The sequence below is a fragment of the Mauremys reevesii genome, linkage group 2 (genome assembly GCF_016161935.1).
Source record: "Mauremys reevesii isolate NIE-2019 linkage group 2, ASM1616193v1, whole genome shotgun sequence".
NCBI classification, from domain to species: Eukaryota; Metazoa; Chordata; order Testudines; family Geoemydidae; genus Mauremys; species Mauremys reevesii.
In genome coordinates, this window is record NC_052624.1 from 38,581,080 (window position 1) to 38,607,313 (window position 26,234).

Below are 26,234 nucleotides of genomic sequence, written 5' to 3' on the forward strand. Positions count from 1 at the left end.
AAATTTTGTTTTTGTTTAATCCCAGTTTTTCCATAGATTTCCCTCCTTCTGTGCCCCCACTGACCAGGTCTATTAGAAATCAAAGTCTGCTTCTCTGCAAAGTCCCCTTTCCCTGGGGGAAAAATTCACCCCCTCCCTCCACTCTCTACTCTGACTTTGACTTTGCACAATTATGTTTCTTGTTAGCTGCTAACATTTGTGTTAAAGGTAAAGTAATTCTCCTTGGTAATTCCATAAAACATAAACTCATATTAAAGGGTGTTCCTGTTTCTATTTGCGTAAGATCCTGTGATTTCAATCTCCTTGAGTGGAGTAAAACTAGGAGCATAAAAAGAGTGAGAGCCTGAGATGTAGGGAAGACAAAAAAACATGACTTTTCAGTGTTAGTATGAAATCAGGAAAGAGCACCATTTTGTGCAAATATATAATCTAAGTATAATCAAGGTACTTATAACCAGCAATAAGGATTTTATTCCATTCACTTTCATTAGTACTGTAGCATCATCTAAGTATAATCTCTCACCACCTAGCGAATTCAAACAGTAACTCACATTACCACAAATACTTCCTTGGGAAAAAGCCTTCTCTCTCAGCAGTAGTGCTAGAACTCCACATTTACGGCTAGAAAGTCTCTTTGAATTTTGTGGATGGAGCGTAGCCCAAGTCAGGGGACAGGCCAATAGAGAATGAAGCAGAGCAACCATTTTGTGGGGGACTGGTTGGACAACCTGTGTGAACGGGGCTAAAGGATTGTGACTGAGTCCAAAGTATGTGCGAGGGAGACTGAAGCCTGTGAGCTCAAGAGGGATGTGCTGTGGGGTAATATGGAACTTGGATGACTTTTGTTTATGTTCCAGTGTTACCTGCTACTGTTTATGTTACTTCTTAAATAATATTTTCAGTCTGGCCACCTGATACCCCATCTTGCTGAACTTATTAAGGTAAATTAATTTAATTTGGACCTGAGGGCTGCACGTCCATGAAGTGGTAACTATCACTTCTCTGAACATCGGGATGAGAAGAGAGACCATAGCCTCTCGTCAAGGGGAGCAAGGTTACAGGAGGAGCATTACACATAGTAATTCAAATCGTTTATGTCTTAAAAGTCACAAATACAAATACAGTATAAATTAACTAATTGGAAAAGCAGTCTGGGCTGCATCCTGCCCTCCAGTTAGACCCACAGTTGTCTGGCTGAAACTAGGAGAAAAATGTGGCCCTGGTTCTCCTTTTTATTTTCCAAATCTGCAGTAATGAAGAACCATGGAACTCTGGATACTTGGCATTCTGGGCTGGTATCTGCATATTGTTTACTTTTATCTTGCTTTTGTTGGACTTTTTCTTATATAATGTTGGACTAACTTGTTTTGTAACTCTTTCATAAGACTTAGACTTTTGCAACTCCTGGTTACTGCTTCCCTCACAGGCAAAGGCAAATATAGGAGTTTCAGCTGTGTAAGGACCACATACCTTCTGAGGTTTACTTTATGAGTCTAATTGCACAGCTAGGGCATCAGACCTAATGCAATCTGTCACCATAGGGAGGTAAAGCAGTATCTTTCTGTGCAGGTGTGGGGAAAATTAGTGCATGAACAAATCATAGTGTTTAAGCACTAATAGACTCCATTAATGTTAACTCCAAAAATATTACAGATTAATAGATTTGGCAGAAATGATACAGCTAAACCAATCTCTATCATCAGTTCAGCGTAGTGTGGTTGTACTCTAGAAGTACAAGTGAACACAACAAACAATTTACAAGGAGAGGTGAACTGCAATTATTTACACATGAGAAAATAACAACATCAGGGGCAGTGACTTCTGGCACATCATTTTTTGGGTGACAAGTAATGCAAAGTGTCCTACCTGTCCACCGCCACACCACTGGACATCTTTTGCAGGGCATCCTTTGTTGACCATACACACATCATAGAATCACAGTGGAACCATGACTGCTTTTGATCAAGTATATGAGGTGCATGGTAGTTGCTAGAAGTATAAACAGACAGACCCAAGACCAAAATGTGGATCTGAACTTACCACCTGGTGAGTACTCTTGTAACGAGACAAACCAAAACATCAAACTATCACCGAACTTTTGGAAAGTTGAGAACAAGATGTGAACTCTAATGCTTACACCAACAGGGAATAAAGCAGTGAAGTCCATATATTGAACCAAAGACATCCACTGTATCTTTCTATTATCACAATCACTCGCAGCCTGACAACCTTCTTTACATCTGGGAACTGGCCTACTTAAATAGCAAAACCAGGATTCTTAATGTAGTGAAAAGAGTGTATAAAAAAATTGAATATTTTTACCATATCAGGGTAGAAATGCAGAATAAAGCAAAGTGGGAAAATAACCATCCTTATGGCATAGCATTGCATGCTATTGACAGTAATTAGGAAAGAGCAACAGCATTATACATCTATTATAAGCCTGGTTTATATATAAGAACATAAGAATGGCCATACTAGGTCAGACCAAAGATCCATCCAGCCCAGTATCCTGTCTACTGACAGTGGCCAATGTCAAGTGCCCCAGAGGGAATGAATATAACAGGTAATGATCAAGTGATCTCTCTCCTGCCATCCACCTCCACCCTCTGACAAACAAATGCTAGGGACACCATTCCTTATCCATCCTGGCTAAAAGCCATTAATGGATTTAACCTCCATGAATTTATCTAGTTCTCTTTTAAACCCTGTTATAGTCCTAGCCTTCTCAACCTCCTCAGGCAAGGAGTTCCACGGGTTGACTGTGTGGTATGTGAAGAACTTCCTTTTATTTGTTTTAAACCTGTTGCCCATTAATTTCATTTGGTGGCCCCTAGTTCATATATTATGGGAACAAGTAAATAACTTTTCCTTATTCACTTTCTCCACGCCACTCATGATTTTATATACCTCTATCATATCCCTGCTTAGTCTCCTCTTTTTCAAGCTGAAAAGTCCTAGCCTCTTTAATCTCTCCTCATATGGGACCCGTTCCAAACCCCTAATCATTTTAGTTGCCCTTCTCTGAACCTTTTCTAATGCCGGTAAATCTTTTTTTGAGATGAGGAGACCACATCTGTACACAATATTCAAGATGTGGGCATACCATGGATTTATATAAGGGCAATAAGATATTCTATGTCTTATTCTCTATCCCTTTTTTCATGATTACTAACATCCTGTTTGCTTTTTTGACTGCCGCTGCACACACTGCGTGAACGTCTTCAGAGAACTATCCACGATGAGTCCAAGATCTCTTTCCTGATTAGTTGTTGCTAAATTAGCCCCCATCATATTGCATGTATACTTAGGGTTATTTTTCCCATGTGCATTACTTTACATTTATCCACATTAAATTTCATTTGCCATTTCATTTGCCCAATCACTTAGTTTTGTGAGATCTTTTTGAAGTTCTTCACAGTCTGCTTTGGTCTTAACTAGCTTGAGCAGTTTAGTATCAGCTGCAAACTTTGCCACTTCACTGTTTACCCCTTTCTCCAGATCATTTATGAATAAATTGAATAGGATTGGTCCTGGACTGACCCTTGGGGAACACCATTAGTTATCCCTCTCCATTCTGAAAATTTACCATTTATTCCTACCCTTTATTCCCTGTCTTTTAACCAGTTCTCAATCCATGAAAGGATCTTCCCTCTTCTCCCATGACAACTTTATTTATGTAAGAGCTTTGGTGAGGGACCTTGTCAAAGACTTTCCTAAAGAAATCTAAGTACACTATGTCCACTGGATCTCCCTTGTCCACATGTTTGTTGACCCCTTCAAAAAACTCTAATAGATTAGTAAGACATGATTTCCCTTTACAAACACCATGTTGACTTTTGCCCAACAAGTTATGTTCTTCTATGTGTCTGACAATTTTATTCTTTATTTTTGTTTCAACTAATTTGCCCGGTACTGATGTTAGACTTACCGATCTGTAATTGCCGGGATCACCTCTAGAGCCCCTTTTAAATATTGGTGTTACATTAGCTATCTTCCAGTCATTGGGTACAGAAGCTGATTTAAAGGACAGGTTACAAACCATAGTTAATAGTTACGCAATTTCACATTTGAGTTCTTTCAGAACTCTTGGGTAAATGCCATCTGGTCCCGGTGACTTGTTACTGTTAAGTTTATCAATTAATTCCAAAACCTCCTCTAGTGACAATTCAATCTGTGACAATTCCTCACATTTGTCACCTACAAAGGACGGCTCAGGTTTGGGAATCTCCCTAACATCCTCAGCTGTGAAGACTGAAGCAAAGAATTCATTTAGTTTCTCTGCAATGACTTTATCGTCTTTAAGCGCTCCTTTTGTATCTCGATTGTCCAGGGGCTCTACTGGTTGTTTAGCAGGCTTCCTGCTTCTGATGTACTTAAAAAACATTTTGTTATTACCTTTTGAGTTTTTGGATAGCTGTTCTTCAAACTCCTTTTTGGATTTCTTATTACATTTTTACACTAAATTTGGCAGTGTATATGCTCCTTTCTATTTACCTCACTAGGATTTGACTTCCACTTTTTAAAAGATGCCTTTTTATCTCTCACTGCTCTTTTTACATGGTTGTTAATCTACCATGGCTCTTTTTTAGTTCTTTTACTGTGTTTTTTTTAATTTGGGGTATACATTTAAGTTGGGCTTCTATTATGGTGTCTTTGAAAAGTGTCCATGCAGCTTGCAGGGATTTCACTCTAGTCACTGTATCTTTTAATATCTGTTTAACTAACCTCCTCATTTGTGCATAGTTCCCCTTTCTGAAATTAAATGCCACAGTGTTAGGCTGCTGAGGTGTTCTTCCCACCACAGGAATGTTAAATGTTATTATATTATGGTCACTATTTCCAAGCGGTCCTGTTATAGTTACCTCTTGGACCAGATCCTGCGCTCCACTCAGGACTAAATCGAGAATTGCATCTCCCCTTGTGGGTTCCTGTACCAGCTGCTCCAAGAAGCAGTCATTTAAAGTATCAAGAAATTTTTTCTCTGCATTTCGTCCTGAGGTGACATATACCCAGTCAGTATGGGGATAATTGAAATCCCCCACTATTATTGAATTCTTTATTTTGATAGCCTCTCTAATCTCCCTTAGCATTTCATCGTCACTATCACCATCCTGGTGGTCTATAATATATCCCTACTGTTATATTCTTATTAGTGCATGGAATTAATATCCATAGAGATTCTATGGAACGTGGATTCATTTAAGATTTTTACTTTATAGGATTCTACATTTTCTTTCACATATAGTGCCACTCCCCCTCCCCCCCGCATGACCTGTTCTGTCCTTCCAACATATTTTGTACCTTGGAATGATTGTGTCACATTGATTGTCCTCACTCCACCAGGTTTCTGTGATGCCTATTATATCAATATCCTCCTTTAACACAAGGCGCTCTAGTTCACCCATCTTATTATTTAGACTTCTAGCATTTGTGTACAAGCACGTTAAAAACTTGTCACTGTTTATTTTCTGCCTTTTTCTGATGTGTCATATACTTTTTTATGTGAATGTTTCTCATCTGATCTGGCCCTTACATTATCCCCTTCCATCCTCTCCTCCTGACTAAAACCTAGAGAATCTCTGTCAATAGACTCTCCTCTAAGAGAAGTTTCTGTCCAATCCATGTGCTCCTCTGCAGCAATCGGCTTTCCTCCATCTCTTAGTTTAAGAATTGCTCTGCAACCTTTTCTAATGTTACATGCCAGCAGTCTGAATCCACTTTGGTTTACATACACACAAATACATTAAAAGCATGTTAAGGTTGTTGTTCCAAACCCTGGAGGCGCTAGAGCATCTAAAAAACCCCAAATTTCAATATAGGGAAAACAACATATTATGCCCTAAACTCATTCTCAGAAGTTGCTAAACTGTTTTGGCTAAAACTTTCTCAAAAATTCAGCCTGAGGCAGATACTCAGCATTGAAAATATCAGCCCATATATTAAACTTTGATAAAGTAATAGGTAATGGAAATAGTCTTATACTTGAGCCTTGAATTCAAAGGCATTAATCCTATTTTATTATAATGAGTTGATTTCTGTTATGTCAGATTATTTATAGGGATATTTAAAATTTGAGCTAAAAATCAGACTAATCATAGAAGAATATTATTTGAAAGATGTACTTTTATGGCGAATATAGTCTCTGATTAGTTGAAACCCACAAACCTTTATTCTAAATCAGTTAGAACACAATTGTTCACTAATGGTACAGTGAGCAACTGTCAACCTACTGCACTCATATTCAAACATGATGATTACATCTGCATGCATCATATGGGAGATGAGAAGTAATGTCTTTTAATAGGACATCTTTACAAAATAAATGTGTCTGTCTTTTGATTTGTAAGTAAACAAGTGAGACCTGATTCTGAGATCATTTACCTCAGTTTAAATCAGCACTAACTCCATTGTCCACACTAGTGAGAAGGTTGATGTAAATGAGATCAGAATCAGGCACTCCTTTGCTTTATATGGGAGTTTATGTTCCATGAATGAGAACTTATGGCACCGTTCGGTTCTATTTCCTCTTAAGTAACAGAATTCCAGGGAAGGCTGGGGCAAATAAGAGAATAGCTGAAATCACTGGTGTTATCAGAGCCCAGCTGTCAGAGCTATAGACAGAGAGGTCTTCTCCAAACCAAATGGACAAAGTGTCAAGCAAATAATAAAGGTGGGCAAGTGAAGAGTGCTTTAAAGTGTGATTACCCTGGCTTGTAACCCAATTACATCTTCATACCTGCATATGACACTGTATAATGCTGAAACCTGAGAAGAAATGATGGGAGGGAGGTGTAGCAACTGGGCCCTGGGTGGCTTTGCCTAATGGTCAGGGGGGAAGGCTAGTTTAATGGCTGGAACAGAGATAGCCAGGCCTAGGTGCCGAGTCAAGAGCCAAGTTATCAAGTCCAGGAGGAGAGCTGGAGCTAGAGCCAGGGGTCTGAGCAGTGGTTAGAAGCTGAATCCCAAGTCCGGGGAGTGAGCCAGAGCTGAAAGACAGAAACCACAATCCAGGGGTTAGAGATGTGGTCAGAAGACAAGAAACACATCCAGGAAGCAAGCCAGAGCTGGGAGCCAGGAACCAAAATTCAGGGTTCAGAGCCAGAGTATCAGTCAGGGTGGGAGCAGGAGCTAGGATCCAGGAGCAGAACCAGGGAGAAGGAGCAGGAAAGCAGGAGCGCAGATCTGGTCTGAGGACTAGGAGCAAGAAGGGAGCTGAGAGCAGGAACAGGAAGTAAGACCAGCAACAACTGTGGATGTGGAACGCTACTGAGCAGCCAAGGAGCCAGGGTTTAAGACTGTGCCTGCTGGAGTCTTCTGCCACTCAGGGGGCTGCTGGGCCATTGCTACCATTAAGGCGAACTAGGCAGTTTTTTTGTTTTTTTTTACAGCGGTTCCTCCCCAAGCGCGGTCGCTGCTCCACTTCTCCCACCTCCCAGGCTTGCAGCGCCAATCAACTGTTTGGCACCGCAAGGCTGGGAGGAGAATTAGAGCGGGGGCGGCGTGCTCCGGGAGGATCTGGAGCAGAGGTGAGCTGGGGTGGGGAGGCGCTGCATGGCTCCCTGGCTGGGAGGTTGGGGAGCTGCCGCGGGGGGGAGGGGGTGCCTCAGGGCAGGGGGGGGGGAACTGCCACGGAGGTGCACCTCAGGGTTGGGGAAGGTGCAAGGTGGAAGTTTCGCCTAGGGCACGAAACTTCCTCAGCCCGGCCCTGGGGGGCTGGATTCATTTCCTGAGGACAATGAGCAGGGTCTGGGTTCAGCTGTGGTTCCCTGACAGTTGGTCTTAAGCCCAAATTGAAGACATCCTGTAAGAAACCCAAAAGAGCTGAAATGCCTTTTTTTCTAGTCTTCATGCCTCTCTCCTGACACCAGCCACAGATGTGTGTCCAAACTCTTATGTGAGCCAAGACAGAGGAAAGCTTGCAGGAGGCTAGGAGAGTTTCCATTACTTAGTATGAGCATCCCATCTTGTTTAGGGCTTGCCACTCAATAGCTGTGCTGTCAACTACAAGTAACTGGATTGTAGCAGAGCCAGATACAGGAAATCCTGTTTACTAGGAAAATGGAGTGGAAACCTCCACAGTACCTTCTTCCCTGTGAGTGATTCCCACAGCTTTCTTGGTCAGTGGGTGACAAAAATGGCTGTTGACTCCTCATATTTTGAATCACTTCTCCAAGTAGCAAAAGCTTGCAGGAAAGCACAGAGAACGTTTGAGAACAGTGTGTTTCCAGTGAGCTTTGGTCTGCTTCCCTGGTAAAGAAGAGTTGCTTATCTGCTCTCAGTTTAGCCAGTCCTCTCTCAATTATTTCAATAGTTCAACTTGATGGAGGCTTGGAGAGAGGGGAGGATAGGGAAGAAAAAAAAGTTTCTGCTCACTGCTGCTCCAGAGTAAGCTGGGATTGCAATGATAACACATGGAACATTGAACTGTATCTCTCCTTTCATCACCAAAGGCACAGAATCTGGTCTGAAGGTGGAAGGGATAGGCTCAGGCTCTGAAGCGATACAGACAAATCCCAAGTACTTGCAGGAAGAGAGATGCAGTTCAAATATCCCAGACAGAGGGAACAGTCAAATTCTGGAAAGATTAAATAACTCTATTTTTTAAAGTTGTTCCCCCCACGGTGCTCTACTCCTGGGCCTCCAGCTCCATGCAGCCTGAGGGTAATTTGATCAGGAAGTGAGGTCTGACTGGTCTGAAGAGGGTAATCAGCAAGAGCTCAGCTACCTTCTACCTCCTCCAGGAGAGAGGTCCAGACCCTACAAAAGATAGGCAGGACGTGGAACTATCACAAAGGGATGAGGGGGGCTAGAAGTCCCGGGGTTTTGCTCTTACCAGTGGTGGGAAGGTGAAGGACTGATGCTGGGGCTGCTTTTAGCCTGGATTGCCAGGACAAAAAGCAGCTGACTGGGATCGGGAGCATAGAGGGCTCTGGAATCATTCCAATATCTGTAGGTAGATGCAGCCTCTTTGGGCAGCATAGCAACCACACAAACTCTTTCCAGCCCACACACAACAAGGAAAGAAAAGCTTTTAAAGAAACATACATATACATATAATTTAAAACTACTTAAATTTCCCTCTGTATACTGCATTAGAATCTTGCACAAGGAGCTGTGATGGAGGGTTGGGGTTCCTCTTGTTCATTGGAGGAAAAGAATAACTTGATATCAGAAACTTAAAAATAAAACAGTGATATGTGAAATGCTGAGAAATTAATATAAGAATAAGCATTAATATGGAAAGGCCATCATTAAAATGAAATGTAAGACACAACTTTCTCCAGTCTTTCTACTAATTGTAAATTAGAATCCCCTTAATATTCAGTTGCTGGCCAGGTTCCTGCATGTCTGTCCCTTTCTGGTATGCTATTTATATAAAGCAGGTGATATCAAAGATTAGAAAAATATTGTTCATTCTTAATCTATCTATATTAGGTGCACCAGACACTACTTGGGTGTCATATATATGCATATAATAATAAATAATACAAAATAATAATAGAAAAATAGATGAAAAAGGTTAATCAATACTTTGGGAAGATTTGTGAAATGTTACACTGTTTCTCAATGCTGCTACTTATAATCTTGCTTTACTACCACTGGCAGGAAGCCAGTAGTTGCAAAGATGCAACACTTCTTTCTAAAGCATCTTTCATTGTTAACATTTAAATTTACCATTAAATAATGCTATTTGGCCTAGTTACAAGCAAGTATGCACATAGATCATGGAAAGCGCAAGTACGAGGCCTGCATAATATCTAATATGACCTTTTTATACAATTAATGGGAAAGCGATCAGATCCGGCCATCTTTGTAAAGTAAATTACTTTGGATTGTCACCAAAAGTAGAAACAGGGTTGTTTCTCCATAACCTACTTTAATCTATAAACTGGAGGCCAGAAATTGAAATAGTTTCTGGTAAGTACAATTGGACTCCTCCCACTATGAGTCTTTTTGGACTAATCAAGATCATTTTAAACATATGTGGACTTAATGTTCTAAGTCTGTCAACTAATCAAATATCACTACCATGAAATGGAACAAATCCAGGACTCTGGAAAAAAACACACACAAAATGTATATGTAACCCTTCTGCCCATCAGAGTTGGCAGCAACAAGGGCCAGGTTCAGTATCTAGGGGTTCCATTTCAATAACACAATGCAAAACCGCACCCAGTGACCTGGGACAATTACATACCACCCACCTGGGCGCCTCTAAGAGGCAATACTTCCCCTCTTGCAAGCACAGAGTCTGAGTGTAGCAAAAGCCTTTTAATAAAGGAGGGAAACATTATAGCATTATGTTGGGGGAAACACCACAAACAGGATTCATAACACAAACCATGGGCAGAAGACCCACCCCCATTTTGGCAGTGTCCTTTTCCCCTCAGAGTCTTAAGTCTAGCAACCCAACAGTCACCCCCACCCATAGTTTCTCTCCTTGGTCAGTGCAGCCTCCAGAGCTCAGAAGTTCATCTGAAAAGTTTACCTCCCAGCCTGGGTGAAAGTAGGGGGAGGTATGGGGGGGCAGCTTACATGCTGCTCAGGTCAACGGCCGATTGCCATGCCTCTCCGCGGGGTTCTGCTACAGTCTTCACTGCCAGCTGCTCCTCTCCACTAGCCATCCTGCTGGCTGCTCCTCTCTGCCAGCCATCCTGCTAGCCACTCACCAATATGTCTTCAGCCCTCCTCCCCACTTAACACAGCTCTCAGCGAGTTCAGCTCTTTAGTAACTTTAGCTCTTTACTGATTTCAGCTGTTAGTAGGGGGGGCCCAGTGCTAGCACACTCAGAATTACTTGCCCAAAGTAGGTCTAATGCTTAGGCCTAGGAATCAGTGATTTCAGCTCTGCAGCACATAACAAGACTTCTAATGGAGTCAAAATTAGCGCTGTTATTACACAGTGGAGAGAAGAGGTTCAAAGTGGTATTGAGAGCCCTCAGGAGGGATGCACACTACCAGGTACACATCCCTGTCCCCAGCCTCTCTCAGTTCAGTGGGCTTTGGAACCCGTGTCAGTTGCCTAGCGAGTGCTACTAGTGGAGGGTGAGTACAGTTCTACTGTCCTTGATTCCATAATCAGGATAACAACCCTTTATTACTCCTGCCCCAATAACAAAGAGACTAGGGGGGTCCCACAGCAACCAAAGTGACCATTTGGGCAAGCAGTCCCTTCATGCTAGGCGGGGTGGGTGTGTCCATGCAAACGAGATCAGCCCCTGAAGTCCTTTTCCACAACTCACCACCAGATGTCAGGGTAGAGCTCATTCTGACTCTGCTTACATATAGATAAAATTGGTAAACTGTTTAATGTCAAGTATTGGGCTTCAGTGCTACCTTAGCACTAACTGAGGTTTTGCTAATGTATCCTCTGTTCATTTCAGTCAATTTTCAATAGTGGGATGAGATTATCTGAGAACATGATCAGAAGGGAAGAGGAAAGGGGCTGGAAAGGGAAACAAGAAGTAGGGAAGGAGACTTGTCAGCTTCTTACAGTCTTGCTGAGCTTAATTGGAATCCTTGGCAACAGACATTTTCATTTTTTGCAAACTGGGATGCTTGTCTGGAGCAATTAGACTGTGTGCTAGGACTCACATCTGGTCAGCATGAGACAGCCTCTACAATATATTAATTTCTTTAATAAGTGTCAGATTCTATTACACATACCACCTTTTAGAATAATATAAAAACTCATTCCATTTCCAAAGAAGGGGGCTTGATTCAGCCCTTGGATATACCAGCTTCTGTCAGTGGGCTTCAGAGCTGCTATCCCCATTGGCTGTAAGTGTACCCCAAAATGTGCTGTGCAAAGCAAGTCTGTCTTGTGAAAGCTCCACCAGCCATAGAGTCTGAAACACAATTTAATACTACCTTTCCATGCCAAAACTACTGGGATAAAGAATGGCCAAGCAGACAACACAGATTTCCTCAAGGGTGACTCTACAAGTTCCCTAAGATGGAGTAAATCAAGTCCAGGGACTCAGTATTACAGAGCTGAAGTATCATGCAATGAAGTTCAAGTGGATTTTGGAGATGGAATCTCAATGCTGATGCCTACCCCAATGGCCTCCTCAGGACAAAATAAGAAGAAGAAGAAGAAGAAGAAGGGGAAAAAGGGGCCAAGTTCTCAAGGAACTCAGGTCAAAAGGATGAATAATTTAGTTACACGCAATTTTTTCTGATCTTGTTTGTTTCTCACAAAACACACATGGGTATTTAAGTGATAAAATCCTCTGATCAATCAGTTTCTTCCTATTTTGTCTTCACAAACAAGATTTCAAAGTGTAGTAGTGACCCTTCCGGGCTTTGGCTAAAAAAAATAGCAATTTGCTTTGTCCTGCACCTGCAAGATTTATTATTCCAGGTCACCAAACTGTTTTGAATGAATGTTTAAATTTGGCTGCAATTTAAGAACACAATGAGCTACCCTTACAGTAATTTACCAGTAGGAAGACTGATGAATAAGTTAGGAAATTATTTTAGAGAAAATGTAATACAGTAAATGATAACAGTTCTGCTCAGAGTCTCACACAGCTTTTTCTTCTCCTGTTATGAAAACTAATTTGGAAAGATATAACATTTTTCCATTATCACTGGCTTATCTTTATATTTACTACTCAGTGCTTCAATCACAATTTTCTAGGAGATCTGCTCATAAAGTGCTGGAATCATTGTGTCAAATTCATCTCTGGTATGACTCCATTTCAGTTAGTGCCCACTAAGTGCAAAGTGAGCTAGCTGCATGTGGTTTTGGAAACTGTGGTCAGTCAGTACATTTGATTAGTTAGGGGGCATTTTCTTGCCCATGAATTCAATACTGAAGCCCCTATTACAGTTAGAGTCTGCCACCCTTACCCAAGTTGAGTAGTTATTTTGCAAGCAGCCACAATGATTTCAATTTAGGTCACCTGGGTTACCAGATTGTCAACCCCTTACTCCCACCAGTAAGTGGTTACTTGTATAAGTTGTTCGATTGATTTAAATAGGACTTTTGATTCACCAGTGGGAATAGGGGGTTGAAAATTTGGCTGTTGGGGAGTTTGTGCAACTCACTATAAATAAGAGAGTGACAGAATCTGGCCCTTACCTGCGTTATGTTTAACCAGACTCTCCTGGATATAAAATGAAAAACAAAAGGAGATTTTTTTTGGTCAAAAATATTTTAAAGAACTAAGGAAGCAAAAGTACTATACACAGATTTGAGATGATCAGAATATTAAAGTGTTGAGAGAAAAACAAGGTAAGAATTTAACCTACTGAACCTAGCTATAAAAAGAGTTGCTGGCAAATTTTTGCATTTGTGCACCAGATTTTTTTAGGCATCTATTTGGGAAGATTTCTTGTATTTCAGAAGCGGGATTAAAAATCCTTATCCACAGACTTTCAACTTGTCTGATTACACAACTCCCATTAAAATCAAATCAGTAAAAACCTTATGTTATTCTTTGAAAATGTACTCTTTTATCCTGCAACTCCACAGGGCTTAGATACACTGTCAGAAAAGAACCCATGCTGACATAAGGATTTGATCATTTTCTATGCAGCCAGAAATGAGCATCAGTGCGATGATATGGGCTATTTCTAATCTCCTAAGCACCAATAAGTAGTTTCCTCAAACTGCATACTTTCATGGGAAGCAGCTCAAGTAAATGGGGGCCAGTGATACTGATTTGTGAAAATTTCATTTTTAAGTTTAAGTTCTACAAAACGTAAAAACACAGGAGTCCAAAATAAATCAGCTGGCATCTGCCGCACCCCCATTCTTCAGATTTCCCTCTTCAAATCTCACTATGGAGACATTTTTTGTACACTTAATTCCACTAAAAATGACCAGGGAATTTCAGGAAGGCCACAGTTCATCTAGACCTTGGGCTGCAGAGCCAGCTAAGCTGCACATTTCTATATTTATTCTTTTCTCCTCTCCTCCTTGCCTTCTGATAGCTGAAAAATCAACATCTGTGATAGTTTATGACACTTGATAATAAGCGGCAGTACCCAGGTGACAAGTTCTGCAATATATTAATCCATTAGCAGCTGCAGGACTCTGGCTGTTGGGTACAGCTGGCCCTATGCCGATTAATCCAATGGATCGGCTAGTTCGTAGCTGTGGAACTATCTACGGGACTTTCGCTGTTTAGGCTGCCATGAGCTGGCTTGGATGTCTTGTCCTCCTGAATGTCATTACGTTTTTGCTCATCTACTGGATGGAATAAATTCCCTATGACAAGTTCCAGAATAAGGTCCACTGGAAATTCCTAATGAGCTCCTGTGCATATTGGCTTTGTCATAGTAAATGGAGATAGCTGATAATGGCTATTTATCGTCCTTGCACATTTCTCTATTGCTCTAAGGGAACTGATCCAAACTCATTGAAGAGGCCCCAAAAGCCTTGCTCAGACCCTAAATTAACCTTTAAAACTACATTAGGTTAATACTCAATGCAATTAAGATTGGCATCTGAAAACTCATTGCAGCAAATAACATAACCCTTTGATTTGTAATTTCTCTTCCATTGTGATGCCCAAATTTTTTTTTATTCCTATGGCCAAGACAATTTAAACAGTATTGGAAACAGTTATTCAAAAATAAGCAGCGATAAAATTGTTGGGTTTTTCTTCAATTTGAAAATGGTTTCTGTAGCTCTGTTGTAAACGTATTACATAATAACAGAGAACCCATGTTCTCCATGTTTTAAAATAAATCAATATTTGGGTGTTGAGTGGGAAAGCAGTACAAAAAAATTGGGCATGGGATTTTTCAGTTTTCTTCCTACATTTTAGCCTCAGAATGTCAGTTTCTCTTACATTTAATCCTATTCTACTGCAACCATACACAGATCATTTTAGACATGTCTTAAAGCAATAGTGTTAGTAGCACTCAAATTCAGCCTGGAAATAATCTATTTGCATGTTGTGGTTGCTGCACTGCAGCTGAACACGTCACAGTCTCAAATTAGATGGATGGCAAGGTAGATAATGCAGTCTTCAAACACAGCTATAATGTCAATGTCTTTCATTTGCATAAATGGCAAGGATTTTGATTTGCAACACACAGTATTTCTAAAACTAGTTGAACTGCCCATCGGTGTCATTTCAATGAGAGAATTCTTATTCTACACAGAGATTTATGTTAATAATAATATGAGCATTAAAACAAAACCCAATAAATTCAAAGACATTTTCACAGAAATTTTCTGCAACACCCTTAACTGAGAGTCCCAACAAGTCTCCTTATGCTTGACAGCAATACAATGTTCTCTATGAAGAAGTCCCACAGCAGATGTGACGTTGAGCTCATTATCTAAGATAACACTTTAGGAATATAACAAATAATATACTTCTTTTGATGAAGGTTCATAACCCCTATTAATGCTAACATAAATCATCTATACACATCACAAGGATACTACAGGCTTGATCTGCTCTCACACTAATATAAGTCGGGAGTTAATGCCACTGAATCCGGAATAACTCCTCTGAAGTCAATGAAGTTACACTGGCGCAGTAGTTAAAATAGATTGAAACAAGATGGGGAACTCCACTATGTCTTCTCATCGACAATGTACTGGCTGATCAGACTTCAGTTCTTATGTGAGACTGGATGCTGCTAAGTAGAAATTCAGACTACCGTCCGCACTGCTGTTGGGATTTGTATATGCAAAGCAATGGAAGGACAAGACCAATTTCCTGTAGAAGAATTGGGAGGCTCCAGCCACAATGTGAATTTTTTCTTCTTTGTCCGTCTCTAATACATGACTTTGTTATAGGGCAGAGAACTGGGCTAGTAATGTTCTCACTCAAATTTATATCACTCAAACTGACTTTAACTTACTCACATTATGCAGCCATTAATTATGAAAAACAGCAGCTCACAGAAGGGTGGGATCGTTTAAAAATAGCCTACAAGCATTTATGCAATGACTATATGGTTTATGTTAGTTTAATTTAAAAAGGGAGGGAAGGGAGAAAATGACTTAATTGAATAGTTTTGAAACCAAGTGGTTACTATAGAAATTACTCTAAAACGTAGAGAAAGGGATTTTTGTATAGGTTTTTGAACCATTCTAAAGAATTCCATAGCAAGGATATAAATCTGTATTACATTCTGTGGGATGATTCAAAAAGCTCTATAGATAGGATGTTTCCTTAAGTATTGTGGCAGGGGGTGTGTGTGAGAGAGAGAGTGTGAGACAGAGAGAACTATTTGGTAAGGATCATCTGTTCAAGTTAAAGAGAACTTTAATAATCCCTTTATTCAGTTGGAAGAGGGGTACATTTCCTACTTAGTTCTTCAGTGTATTGTTACTTCCTTTAAAAAAAAACCCTAGAGCAAATGAGGTTGGTTTCATGGACTCCAAACTCATTTTAAATAGTACTGGGATGGTTTTAAAGCAATTGTGTGGCTAAATCAAATCAGATATTTTATGCTAGTGTATGGCTTAAAGTAACAGTGATAGTAAAAATACCTTTAAGAAAGACAGCATGCTCCAAACATAAGTAGAGAGCATCTAAGGTAAAGAGCATCTAAGAACCCCCCCAAAGTGTTGTTTCTTTCATGGAGGTAAGGCTGACATTCCTTCTGTTTCTGAGCTCAAATGTAAAATAACTGCATTTCAAACTCTAAAAACAATGAACACAACATTTACCAACTCTCTCCACCTACTGTTAAAGTAGTCATTTAATTTGTATATATTACATTTCTTTAACGAGCACCAGCTGCTCAGTCACAAGAAAAGAGGTAGAACAAAAATCAAGTGTTCAGTATTTAAAGAGAAAATTGCAGAATGTTGTGTTATTTCAAAAGGAAAACCTCTTTGGCTCCAATCCTGCAGAGTCCACCTGCATAGGTCACTTATCAGGATTGGGGCCATTGGAAGATCAGTAGAAGAATCTGCTTTTGTTTTTCCTCTTAAATGCATTCTATGTAATCAAAGTGGGATATACATGTAATAAATGGCCATCTGCACTTCTAGCAAAATCCTCCATACAGTAGTGTATTTATAGTTATAGTTACTTTAGGCAATCAATGTTGATATCACAATGGGTATATACATAATACAATTCCTTATTTACTTGTCACCCAGGTTAGTCATTTGTACATATGAATATTAATTATTAAGCATTTCTAAGTGGCCAATCACTATAGTATTTAGATGTCACAGATCATATCTTTGAATCACTTAAAAAGATTAGAACACAAAGCAAATGCTGACTTGAAATAAGTGTTTGCCATTGAACTTCATTCATTCTAAACATCAGGATCTTTCTGCCTTTACCTATGACTGGATTACCATTGAAGAGTAATTTTAGAAACACATCAATAATCGGAATTACCAGTCTTCACCTAGCTGTTTGGTTTATGGATTCGATCTCTTCTGGAAAATAGCTGTATAAATTTATCTCATGATCCATTAAACTAAACAGCTAGTTAAAGATCAGTCACCTCTTACTTGTATGTGTTTGCACTAATCCAAGAAAAAAGGCTGCTAATGACTGCCAAAGGCCCATGGTTTTGTTTAGTTCAGACAGACTTACTCTGGGTCATATGTCCACATGTTAAAGTTCACTGAAGTGTTTTAACTTTCAGGGATTTGAATCATTCATATAATACAGAGGTAATCAGGGAAAGAATTTGCTGTAGATTATTTTCAAGGGCAGAATGTAATTTAAATTAAAGAGTTAAGATAACGTGTTCATTGGAAATCAGAGTTGTCATGAAGTTCCCCAAAATGAATTCTGTCCTGATCTTTATTAGGCATACTGCAGGGGGAGATCGTAACAGCTAGATGGCAAATATATGGCACGATTGATTTATAATTTTTTTTTATTACTAATATACTGCACATGCGCACACACACGGGGTGATTTGTGATTGCACTTATAAGTAGAACTACATAGATTCATAGTAGTGAAATACTTTTAGTGGCTTATAATCTACAAAGAGTTGAAATATGTGTTTATATAGCATCAAAGATACGTTTCTATATTTTGTTTATAATCAGCATTTTGACTGTCAACTTGCATTTTCGCTTTAATACATCTCTTCCATAGCAATAAATATAACAGCAAGCTGCAGGAAGGGCATCAGTCTTTATTTGTTATTGGATAACTTTTATTCAATAAACTTTTGGTTGCAGCACTTATGTGTTATGACACCATCCCCTAACTTATGAAAATAAATGCCATTTCTAAAACTAAGGTCATTGTTCATTTTGTGCGTGTGCGTGCATGCGCATGTGTGTAAATAAAAAGAAATATGCCAACCAAAGCATACTTTTTTACATTTTCTCTTTCTTTATGCTGGCTGCTGAATGCATTCTATTCATGGATGTCAACACATCAGATCCACAAGGCTACACACGGCTATCAACGAAAAGGGAACCAAATAAAAAAAGTTAAAATTGCTCTGACATGGAAAGTATCAAAGACGACAGAGGTTTGATATATCAAAAGAAAAGCAGCATTAGGGACAGTGAACTCCGAGGCAAAGTGAAAGAGAGGGAGACCTGTTTAATGAATTATTGAGACCTTTTGGTGTAAGAGGTAAATTCTATTTATGTGACTTTCATAGGAGTGGGGAGAGGGTTTCTAAAGATTGTCTATGGCTTTTTAGGTGAGAAATTTTGGGTTGGAAGAGTGGTTTTGTGAAGCATGTTAAAGAGATTAGCATACAGTGTATGGTTCTGTATGAAAGGCACAATGCTGGGATAAACTGGGTCTGGGAGTCATGGACAGTGAGTCCACATTGATCCACAAACAACAGAAGAACTGAAGAGAATCCTCTCACCAGCTGAGCCACTGGAAGGTGTGTAGAATCATTCTCAGCTGGAGCCACACATTCTTACAGACAGTATAAGTATCAGCATATTCAAATGGAAAAGATTATTTGATCATTACCTTAATGAGAACCTGAATGTGTCCTGTGGCTTTTGAGGACTTGTAGTACCAAAAACTCATCATACAAGCTGTGCCCGACTCTTTCCACCTGGAGCTCTTCACATGGGCTTTTTCACCTCTTAGGCCTATTGGTGTAGCTTCAAGATATAGGAATGCTCCTAGAATCAAGAGTTACATGTTATGAAGAACTGTTTTAGTTTTTAAAAACTCAGCAGAACTAATGCAGAGAATGTAAAGCATACCCCCTAATGCACACCCTGTATCAGCCAAATCCATTGCATGCAAACAAGAGTGGGAGATGGGCTGTGCTTTTTCCTCTGCCCATGTTACACTAGGAAATGGGTTAACTTTTCACTGGGACTACACAGAAATTCTGCTGGAAGATGTCTGTAAGGAGAAATGGGGAACTGACACGTGTTTTAGCCATCCTGGCCACATCCTCTTTTTCAAGAGTACTTTATGCTTTTCAGGCCATGTTAAATAGCAGAGTTGCAGATGTTTTCCAATGCAGCGGTCTTGCCCTCCAGTGTCATTTCTACCAGAATAAGCAAGCATAAACCCTTCTGCTAGTGCTCATGCGGGCCAGGAATCTCGCCCCATATGTCTTTATTGAGCTTTATCTGTGGGCTGCCAATAGTTGCATCATTTTAAAGTAGAATAGCTATTGGCAAGGTCATAATTCCCAAAGGAACCATTTCTAACAGATGGCAATTCTGTAAGCATGTCACATCATGCAACACTGATAAATCTGAGGATGAGTCTTCTATGGTCTCCAAATAGCAGGTCACACCAGTTCAAAGCTAGCTCTGGTAGGCAAAGGGACCAACCAATCTCAAATCCTTTGCATTTGTGTGGTTCTATAGGTATCCATAAAGAATCAGACTGGTTCAGACCATCTGTATTCCCCAGTACAAAAGTATTATGCTGCATTTCAAATTAAGTCCCTAAAAGATCCCAAATAAATACTGATAGTTAAATAACATTTCAGGAGATGAGGTGGCACTTGAGTTCTCCATTTCTTTCTCATGATGAAAACCAATCAGATAGATATTTCAATCACAAAGCATAATAAACAGAGCAAGATTTCAAATTCAATCTTTTTTTTGCTATGATGATAACAATATAGTTGGAATTCAAATACACATAATCATAGCATAAACAGTACATTGTTGATCAATTTATAACTGCATAAAATATTGCATTTTATATTTGAATTAGGGATACAAATCCATTTGAGTGAGGTAGTTTCATCATTTAGAACTGACTTCAACTTTTCTCAGGCTCACTTGCATTATAGATGTTTTCCATAATATTATGGTGGGAAAAATATTTCTTTCTATAGGAGATCAGGCAGATGTTACAAATTGAACACCAGCAATGTGTTTTCCCAGGGGTGACGTCCTTAGCCTCTGTTTGGGGACACCTGCCATTGGCCACTGTAGGAAGACAGGATACTAGGCTAGATGAACCTTTGGTCTGACCCTGTATGGCTGTTCTTATGACTTTTAAAAAGCCGAAAGAAAGAGAAAAACAAATTATCTGGCTCATTCCATCTCTTCTGCACTGCTTCCTACTCATGTCATCAGTGGAGGGTAGGCCACTTAGACCATGTCTAATTTTTGGCACTACATGTACAAATAGTTTCATGTAATTATTCTATACCTTTCATACAAGCTTCCACAAGCCCCTACCTCCTTTTCTACCTACAATCATCCAGTAAACTCAGGCCTTCTTGTATTCAATCCATATTCCTCCTACAGTCCTTCACATAATCCAACCTAGTGATTCCTTCTGGCAACTGCTGAATTCAAGTCTCATGATCTCTGTGCACTCTAGAAGGTGGAAGATTTGAATTCAGGATCATTTTGGGGTTTTCCTAAGGGAAGCTCTGTGGCTCTGTAATGGGAACTTCAAAGGTAGGAGGTGAAGCTAAAATCTGTTCAATGGATATTGGGAAAGACTATGTGCTTGGGTGTTCTTGAGCAAGAGCAGGGAGACATGAGAACTTAAGGAAGGTTTTCTGGAAGATGTGGTGAGAGCTGCAGCCACACTAGCTATAGTCAAGGGAGGAATTTTGGGGCAGTTCTTATTTCCCCAAACAGCTTTGTTCCTCCCTGCTTAGCACACACTCTTTAGAGATGATTTAACAGTTTAGAGAGAGATTTCTCTAAGGCATGAGGGCATATATGGGCTCTGCTCCAACTAACTTTCAGTGAGAGCTGAGAACCTAACTAATTTTTGAAAATCTCTTCAATATATTAGATAATTCCACCCCTTCTCAACAGTATATTCGAATAGTACTTAGGGACCACTGTCTGTACAGAAAAAAGTTCTGAATGTTCCAGCATTATGTGCCTGACATGAACGAGAGCTTTCTGGATATGCAATCTGACTCTGGTGGAGTGGATCCTAATGGCTCTCTCAGCCTAGTTAACTCATCCTTAAAATCTGTGGCCAAATCAAATGTCACTCTCTTGCCAAGTAAAATAATGACTTGCTCATCACATGCAGTATTATTTAGAGAAAGGGCAACCGAGAATCAAAGTTTTCTGACCTACAGGCATTGTAGAACAGTAATTACTATTATGTTTTGATAACCAATTATATGTTTCATTTATTAATAATGACACCCTAATTAGATATTTAGAACCCTTCTGTTGTCTCATGGGGAACACATGAGAAGCTTAATTAATAGGATTATATCCTTGTTTGTGAATTGATAACATACCAATTCCATTTCCAAGTGTGTGGTCCCTGGGAGGTCTGAGACTTTGAGGCGAGCCGACTCCCAGAACCCAGTCAAAGTTGTCAGCTAGGGAATTTTGCCAGCCACATCTGCCTTTCTCAAATGTACAGGAAGTACCACATTCATTCTCATCGGTATTATCCCCGCAGTCATCTACAAAATCGCAGCTTTGTTCTGGTCTGTAACACTTGCCGTTCTGACATTCCCAATAGCCATGTGAGCAGGAGCCTGAAAAGAAAAGAATAGGGGTATACTAATGAATCACGCTGTAGTGCCTTCTTGCAAGGTTACTGGAAGGTTACATCTGAGACAATTTGATACTTAGGAGGAGGAGGGTGGTCCACAGCATTTTTTTTTTTTAAAGTCTTTGGTCCCCCTGAAGGGCCAATCCATTATCAGTTTATTTCTTTTGTGTTTTGTGAAGAGATGGTCTAAATAAATGACTGTTTTCCTTGTAAAGCCTTTGAGGGCAAGTTCCAGGCATGCATTCCTTCACGAACAAAAACTTTCTCCTCTGACTTAATTGCTGACATTTTCCTTTCATGTGGTGTAGGATTAAGCCATTTCATTTTAACTGCAAAGTTGAGCTTAGTTTAGCAGTCCCAATTTGAAAAGAAAGAGAGAAAAAGCCTTTAACTTTACAGTTTTGCCTTTTAGTGGACTTTGTGCAAGCTAGTTCAATGGGGTGGTGCTTCCTTTTTGTGTATTATTCCTGGCATAACTGAAAGATAGCTTTGCTACTGTAAAGCCTGAGCATTATAGAACTCATTTCACAGGACCCATTTCCATGCTTCATGTTTTCATTTCAGATCAGTTCCTGAAATGCTTTGGCTAGAAGATGGTCCCTTTAGCACATCCCTGGTCCAGAAACAGAGACAGACATGAAACTAAGACAAACCAACAAGCCCCCATTGTTTTCCAAAACTAAGACCCTGATCCTGCCAAAAATGTGTTCATGTGAATAACTTCACACACATGGAGGAGTCTCACTAAATTAAACGATAGTGCATATGTATGTAAAGAGTTACTCACATAACCGTTGGCAGGATTAGGACCAATTGTTGATAAAAAGCAAAGGAGAACAAGGTAAACATTTTGGTTTTCCACTATCACTAGCCAAGTTACCAGGAGAGAAAGGTGAAAAGGCCAGACTGTTCTAAGGAGCATTGAACAAATGGTTTATTAACAAAAGAAAAATAAACTAAAGAGGTGAGGTGCAAAGCTTAGTGGAATGCTGACTACCACCAAAATTCAGAACTTTCATTCCATGGCTATACTAAAGTTGGTTCTCAGACAGTCCTATCTCTCCAAAGCTCTTACAAGAAGTAGAGCTCAGTTTAGTATTTTTTGAATAGAGTAAAATGATTTTCATTTCTTCAGTCTTTGATGAACACTTATAACTGCATCTGTGACTCATTAAATTAGTTATAGCTGGAGTAGATGGTGACTAATGGTAACTACTAACCATTTCCTAATCAGGTAAGATAACATTTACATCATTGGATGGGCAATGAAGGTGGATGTAAAACAAACTACTAGAATGATTGTCAGATGTGCTGAACACCTTCAGCTTTAATGATCTTTAGTGAGAGTTGTGGGTACTCAGCACTTCTGAAAAATCAAGTTTGAGATCTTTTCCTTTACTATGGGAAACATTAATTTTCCTTTTCTAATTTAACTTAATTTCAAACACACTACAGCCCTTAGTCATCCAGTAAGTCCCTAAAATTAGGAAAAGAAATAAGGGAAGGCTCCTCTGCTCTGTGGAAGTATTGGAAAGACAGAACCCTGCAGTAATTTAAAGAAAGGGAGAGACAGAAGATAGCTAAATGCCACTCACAATCCATTTATATCATATCCTTGTATCCGGGCTAACTTCAGAAAAGGGGTCTCCAAGCAGGACTGACTAAAAGGTGCTCTACAATCAGGGATCCAACCCTAAATAACAGAACAAACAGGAGACCATGCAAACTCCTTACAAGCCCTGCTTCCTATATGACCCAAGAGGGAATAAAAGGAGAGGACCAACCATATCATTAAAAAGAACAGTCAAATGTCACATCAGCAGCAACAAACCCTATAATATGCACTGGATGAAATACAATGTGGACCTGAAAATCTGCAGGAATGTTACCAAAATCATAGCAGCCTTCTCCAAAACTGGTAGAATATCCTCAGGGATTTTAGCCAGTGTGGCAGAGGGGTAGAACTGCAGCAACTTGGTTTAACTTGTCACCTCCTTGGCCTTATTCCTATGCCATGTATAGCAATGTTGATAGATTCCAAAGAAAGAGTCCTATCCAGCCCTGCTAAATCAAGGTTTACTCTATGAGAAGGAGCAGAGGCTTTCCAAGGACACAGGAGAGTTTAAGAAGCAGGGAGCCAAACTGGGGAAACACAAGGCTTATGTGGTCTGGTTTGTCCTAAGGTTTGGTAGCTAAGAGGGGTATTAGGCTGGGGCATGCATCACTGCAGGGATAATGTTGCCTTTCATCATACTGGTTTTTCTAATTGCCAGCCTGTATAGGTGGATCCTGTAAGGTGCTGAGCACTCTAGTCGCATCTGTAACTGATCTTCTCCATGGCAAGCAGGACTGCTGTGCATCACAAACATTCCAAACAACCCTTTCTCTCTCAGAATCACAATTGCCATGCTACCTACTTCCCCAACAGAAGACAGAAAAACCTTTTTGCTGCTATTCTGGATATTTATTAGCATTTATAAATCTAGGATTTTGTTAGGTATAATGAAGATGGTGGCTGCATAGCTTGGTACCAAAATTAAGCTATTTATTACAAAGATTTTACATAATATAGCAGGTGGATGTTTTTAAGAGCTAATTGTTGTAATCCTGCTATCCCTGTTTAGGTGCTTGCCCTAAGAATTTAGGCATAAATTGAACTTTCCTAGCAAACTCAGAATTCAAAAGCATACTAAAGGGTAGTGTAGTGTCTGCTCCTCTCCGTGCTTTCCATTCTGCCCACCAAATGCTTAACAATTATGATCACATCTCTATAGCATTTTGTGTTCCTCTATATCAGGGGTTCACAACATTTTCTTTCTGAGCCCCCTCCCCACCCCACGCTATAAAAACTCCACGGCCCACCTGTGCCACAGTAGCTGGTTTTCTGCATATAAAAGCCAGGGCTGTCATTAGGGCAGGACAATTGTCTGGGGTCCCATGCCACAGGGGCCCCCATAAGCTACATTGGTCAGGCTTTGGCTTCAGCCCCTGGTGGCAGGGCTCAGGACCCTGGACTTCAACCCTATGTGGTGGGGCTTTGGCTTTCTGCTCTGGGTCCCAGCTAGTCTAACACTAGCCATGCTTTGAGGATCCCCTGAAACCTGCTCCCAGCCCTCCAGGGGGCCCCGGACCCTTGGTTGAGAACCACTGGAACAGATGACCATTTGAGGTCCCTTCCAGCCCTACCTCATAGAATTTTATACTATGAAAAAACATAGCTATTTAGTCACACAATCCACTGTAACAGATACTATCAACCAACAGGACTTTTCAGCTTGAGTCTAAGATGTTGTTCTCTAGCGAGGGCATTCTCTGCCACGGGGGTTCTCAACCTTTTTCTTTCTGAGGCTCCCCGGACCCGTGGTTGAGAACCACTGCTCTATATCATAGCATTCAATTTGGGACTGAAAAACTTGGGAGCTGAAATGTGGAACTGGTTGTCCTCTGTATATAAAAATTAACCTGGAATGCTGAGTCATGGGAAGAATTAATTTTTCTCAAGCACGTGTAAAAGTTTCATGGAAGAAATAAGTCCACTGAAATTTATTTTTAAGTTCTAACTTCCAAAACCCCACACCGTATGCTTCATCAGTCTATAACATAAGGCAAAGCCTTCTGGGTATGACAGGGGAAAGTAATAAGAAGGGCCAAGTTATTTAATTGAGAGAAGCATCTTCTCTGTGAGGCTAAGTAACTGTTTTCCTGCAGCAATGCTCTGTAAAGATTGTTAGCAGGTGGACTTCATGCCCTTGTGTGGCAGCTGCATCAACACACTAGACTATAATGGACCCAGAGGCTCTGTGTAGTGTTGTTCAGATCAATAATCTGTGAACTGAGGAAGATTTACACACTAGAGGATAATGGCTGCACAAAAGCTACTAGAATCTGTCAAGGCAACCAGCACTATTTTTAAAAGGATCTGAATAAATCTTGAGAGCAGGGAGGGATTAAATGTTTATATATGTATTTGGGACTTGGATGAATAACTTGGATGTATTTTAAAGTGTCTCTAAACATATCCATTAAAAAAAAAGTCTCATACAAATGTATATAGAAAAAACCAGGTACCAACAACCCACCATTATAAAGCTAAGAGGCCTAACGGCGCAAACACCACTGCATTTAATTATAGACAAATAACAAGGAAAGTCAAAGCCTAGTTTTATCCTACTATCCCAATGCGATTTAAAGGATTTTTGTCAGTGATAGAACAACACACCATGGTTTATGGGCTACGGTACTGAAGCAAAGCAGGCTATGTTACAGGTGGAATGCCTACATTAAAGACTTGATCTTGCACTCTTATTCATGTAGGCGCCTTAACTTCAGTGGGAGTATTTACAT

The 26,234-nt window shown here is 40.0% G+C and overlaps 1 protein-coding gene across 1 annotated transcript in view; it reads right to left on the bottom strand.

Moving 5' to 3' along the window:
* MALRD1 (MAM and LDL receptor class A domain containing 1) overlaps window positions 1–26,234 on the bottom strand; it is a 476,497-nt gene that overhangs the window by 173,814 nt on the left and 276,449 nt on the right. The window contains exons 28-29 of the mRNA XM_039526296.1: window positions 21,628–21,873; window positions 18,900–19,057 (exon numbers count right to left, since the gene is read on the bottom strand). Of these exons, the coding sequence (XP_039382230.1) occupies window positions 18,900–19,057; window positions 21,628–21,873 (404 nt within the window). The remainder of the gene's footprint in view (window positions 1–18,899; window positions 19,058–21,627; window positions 21,874–26,234) is intronic.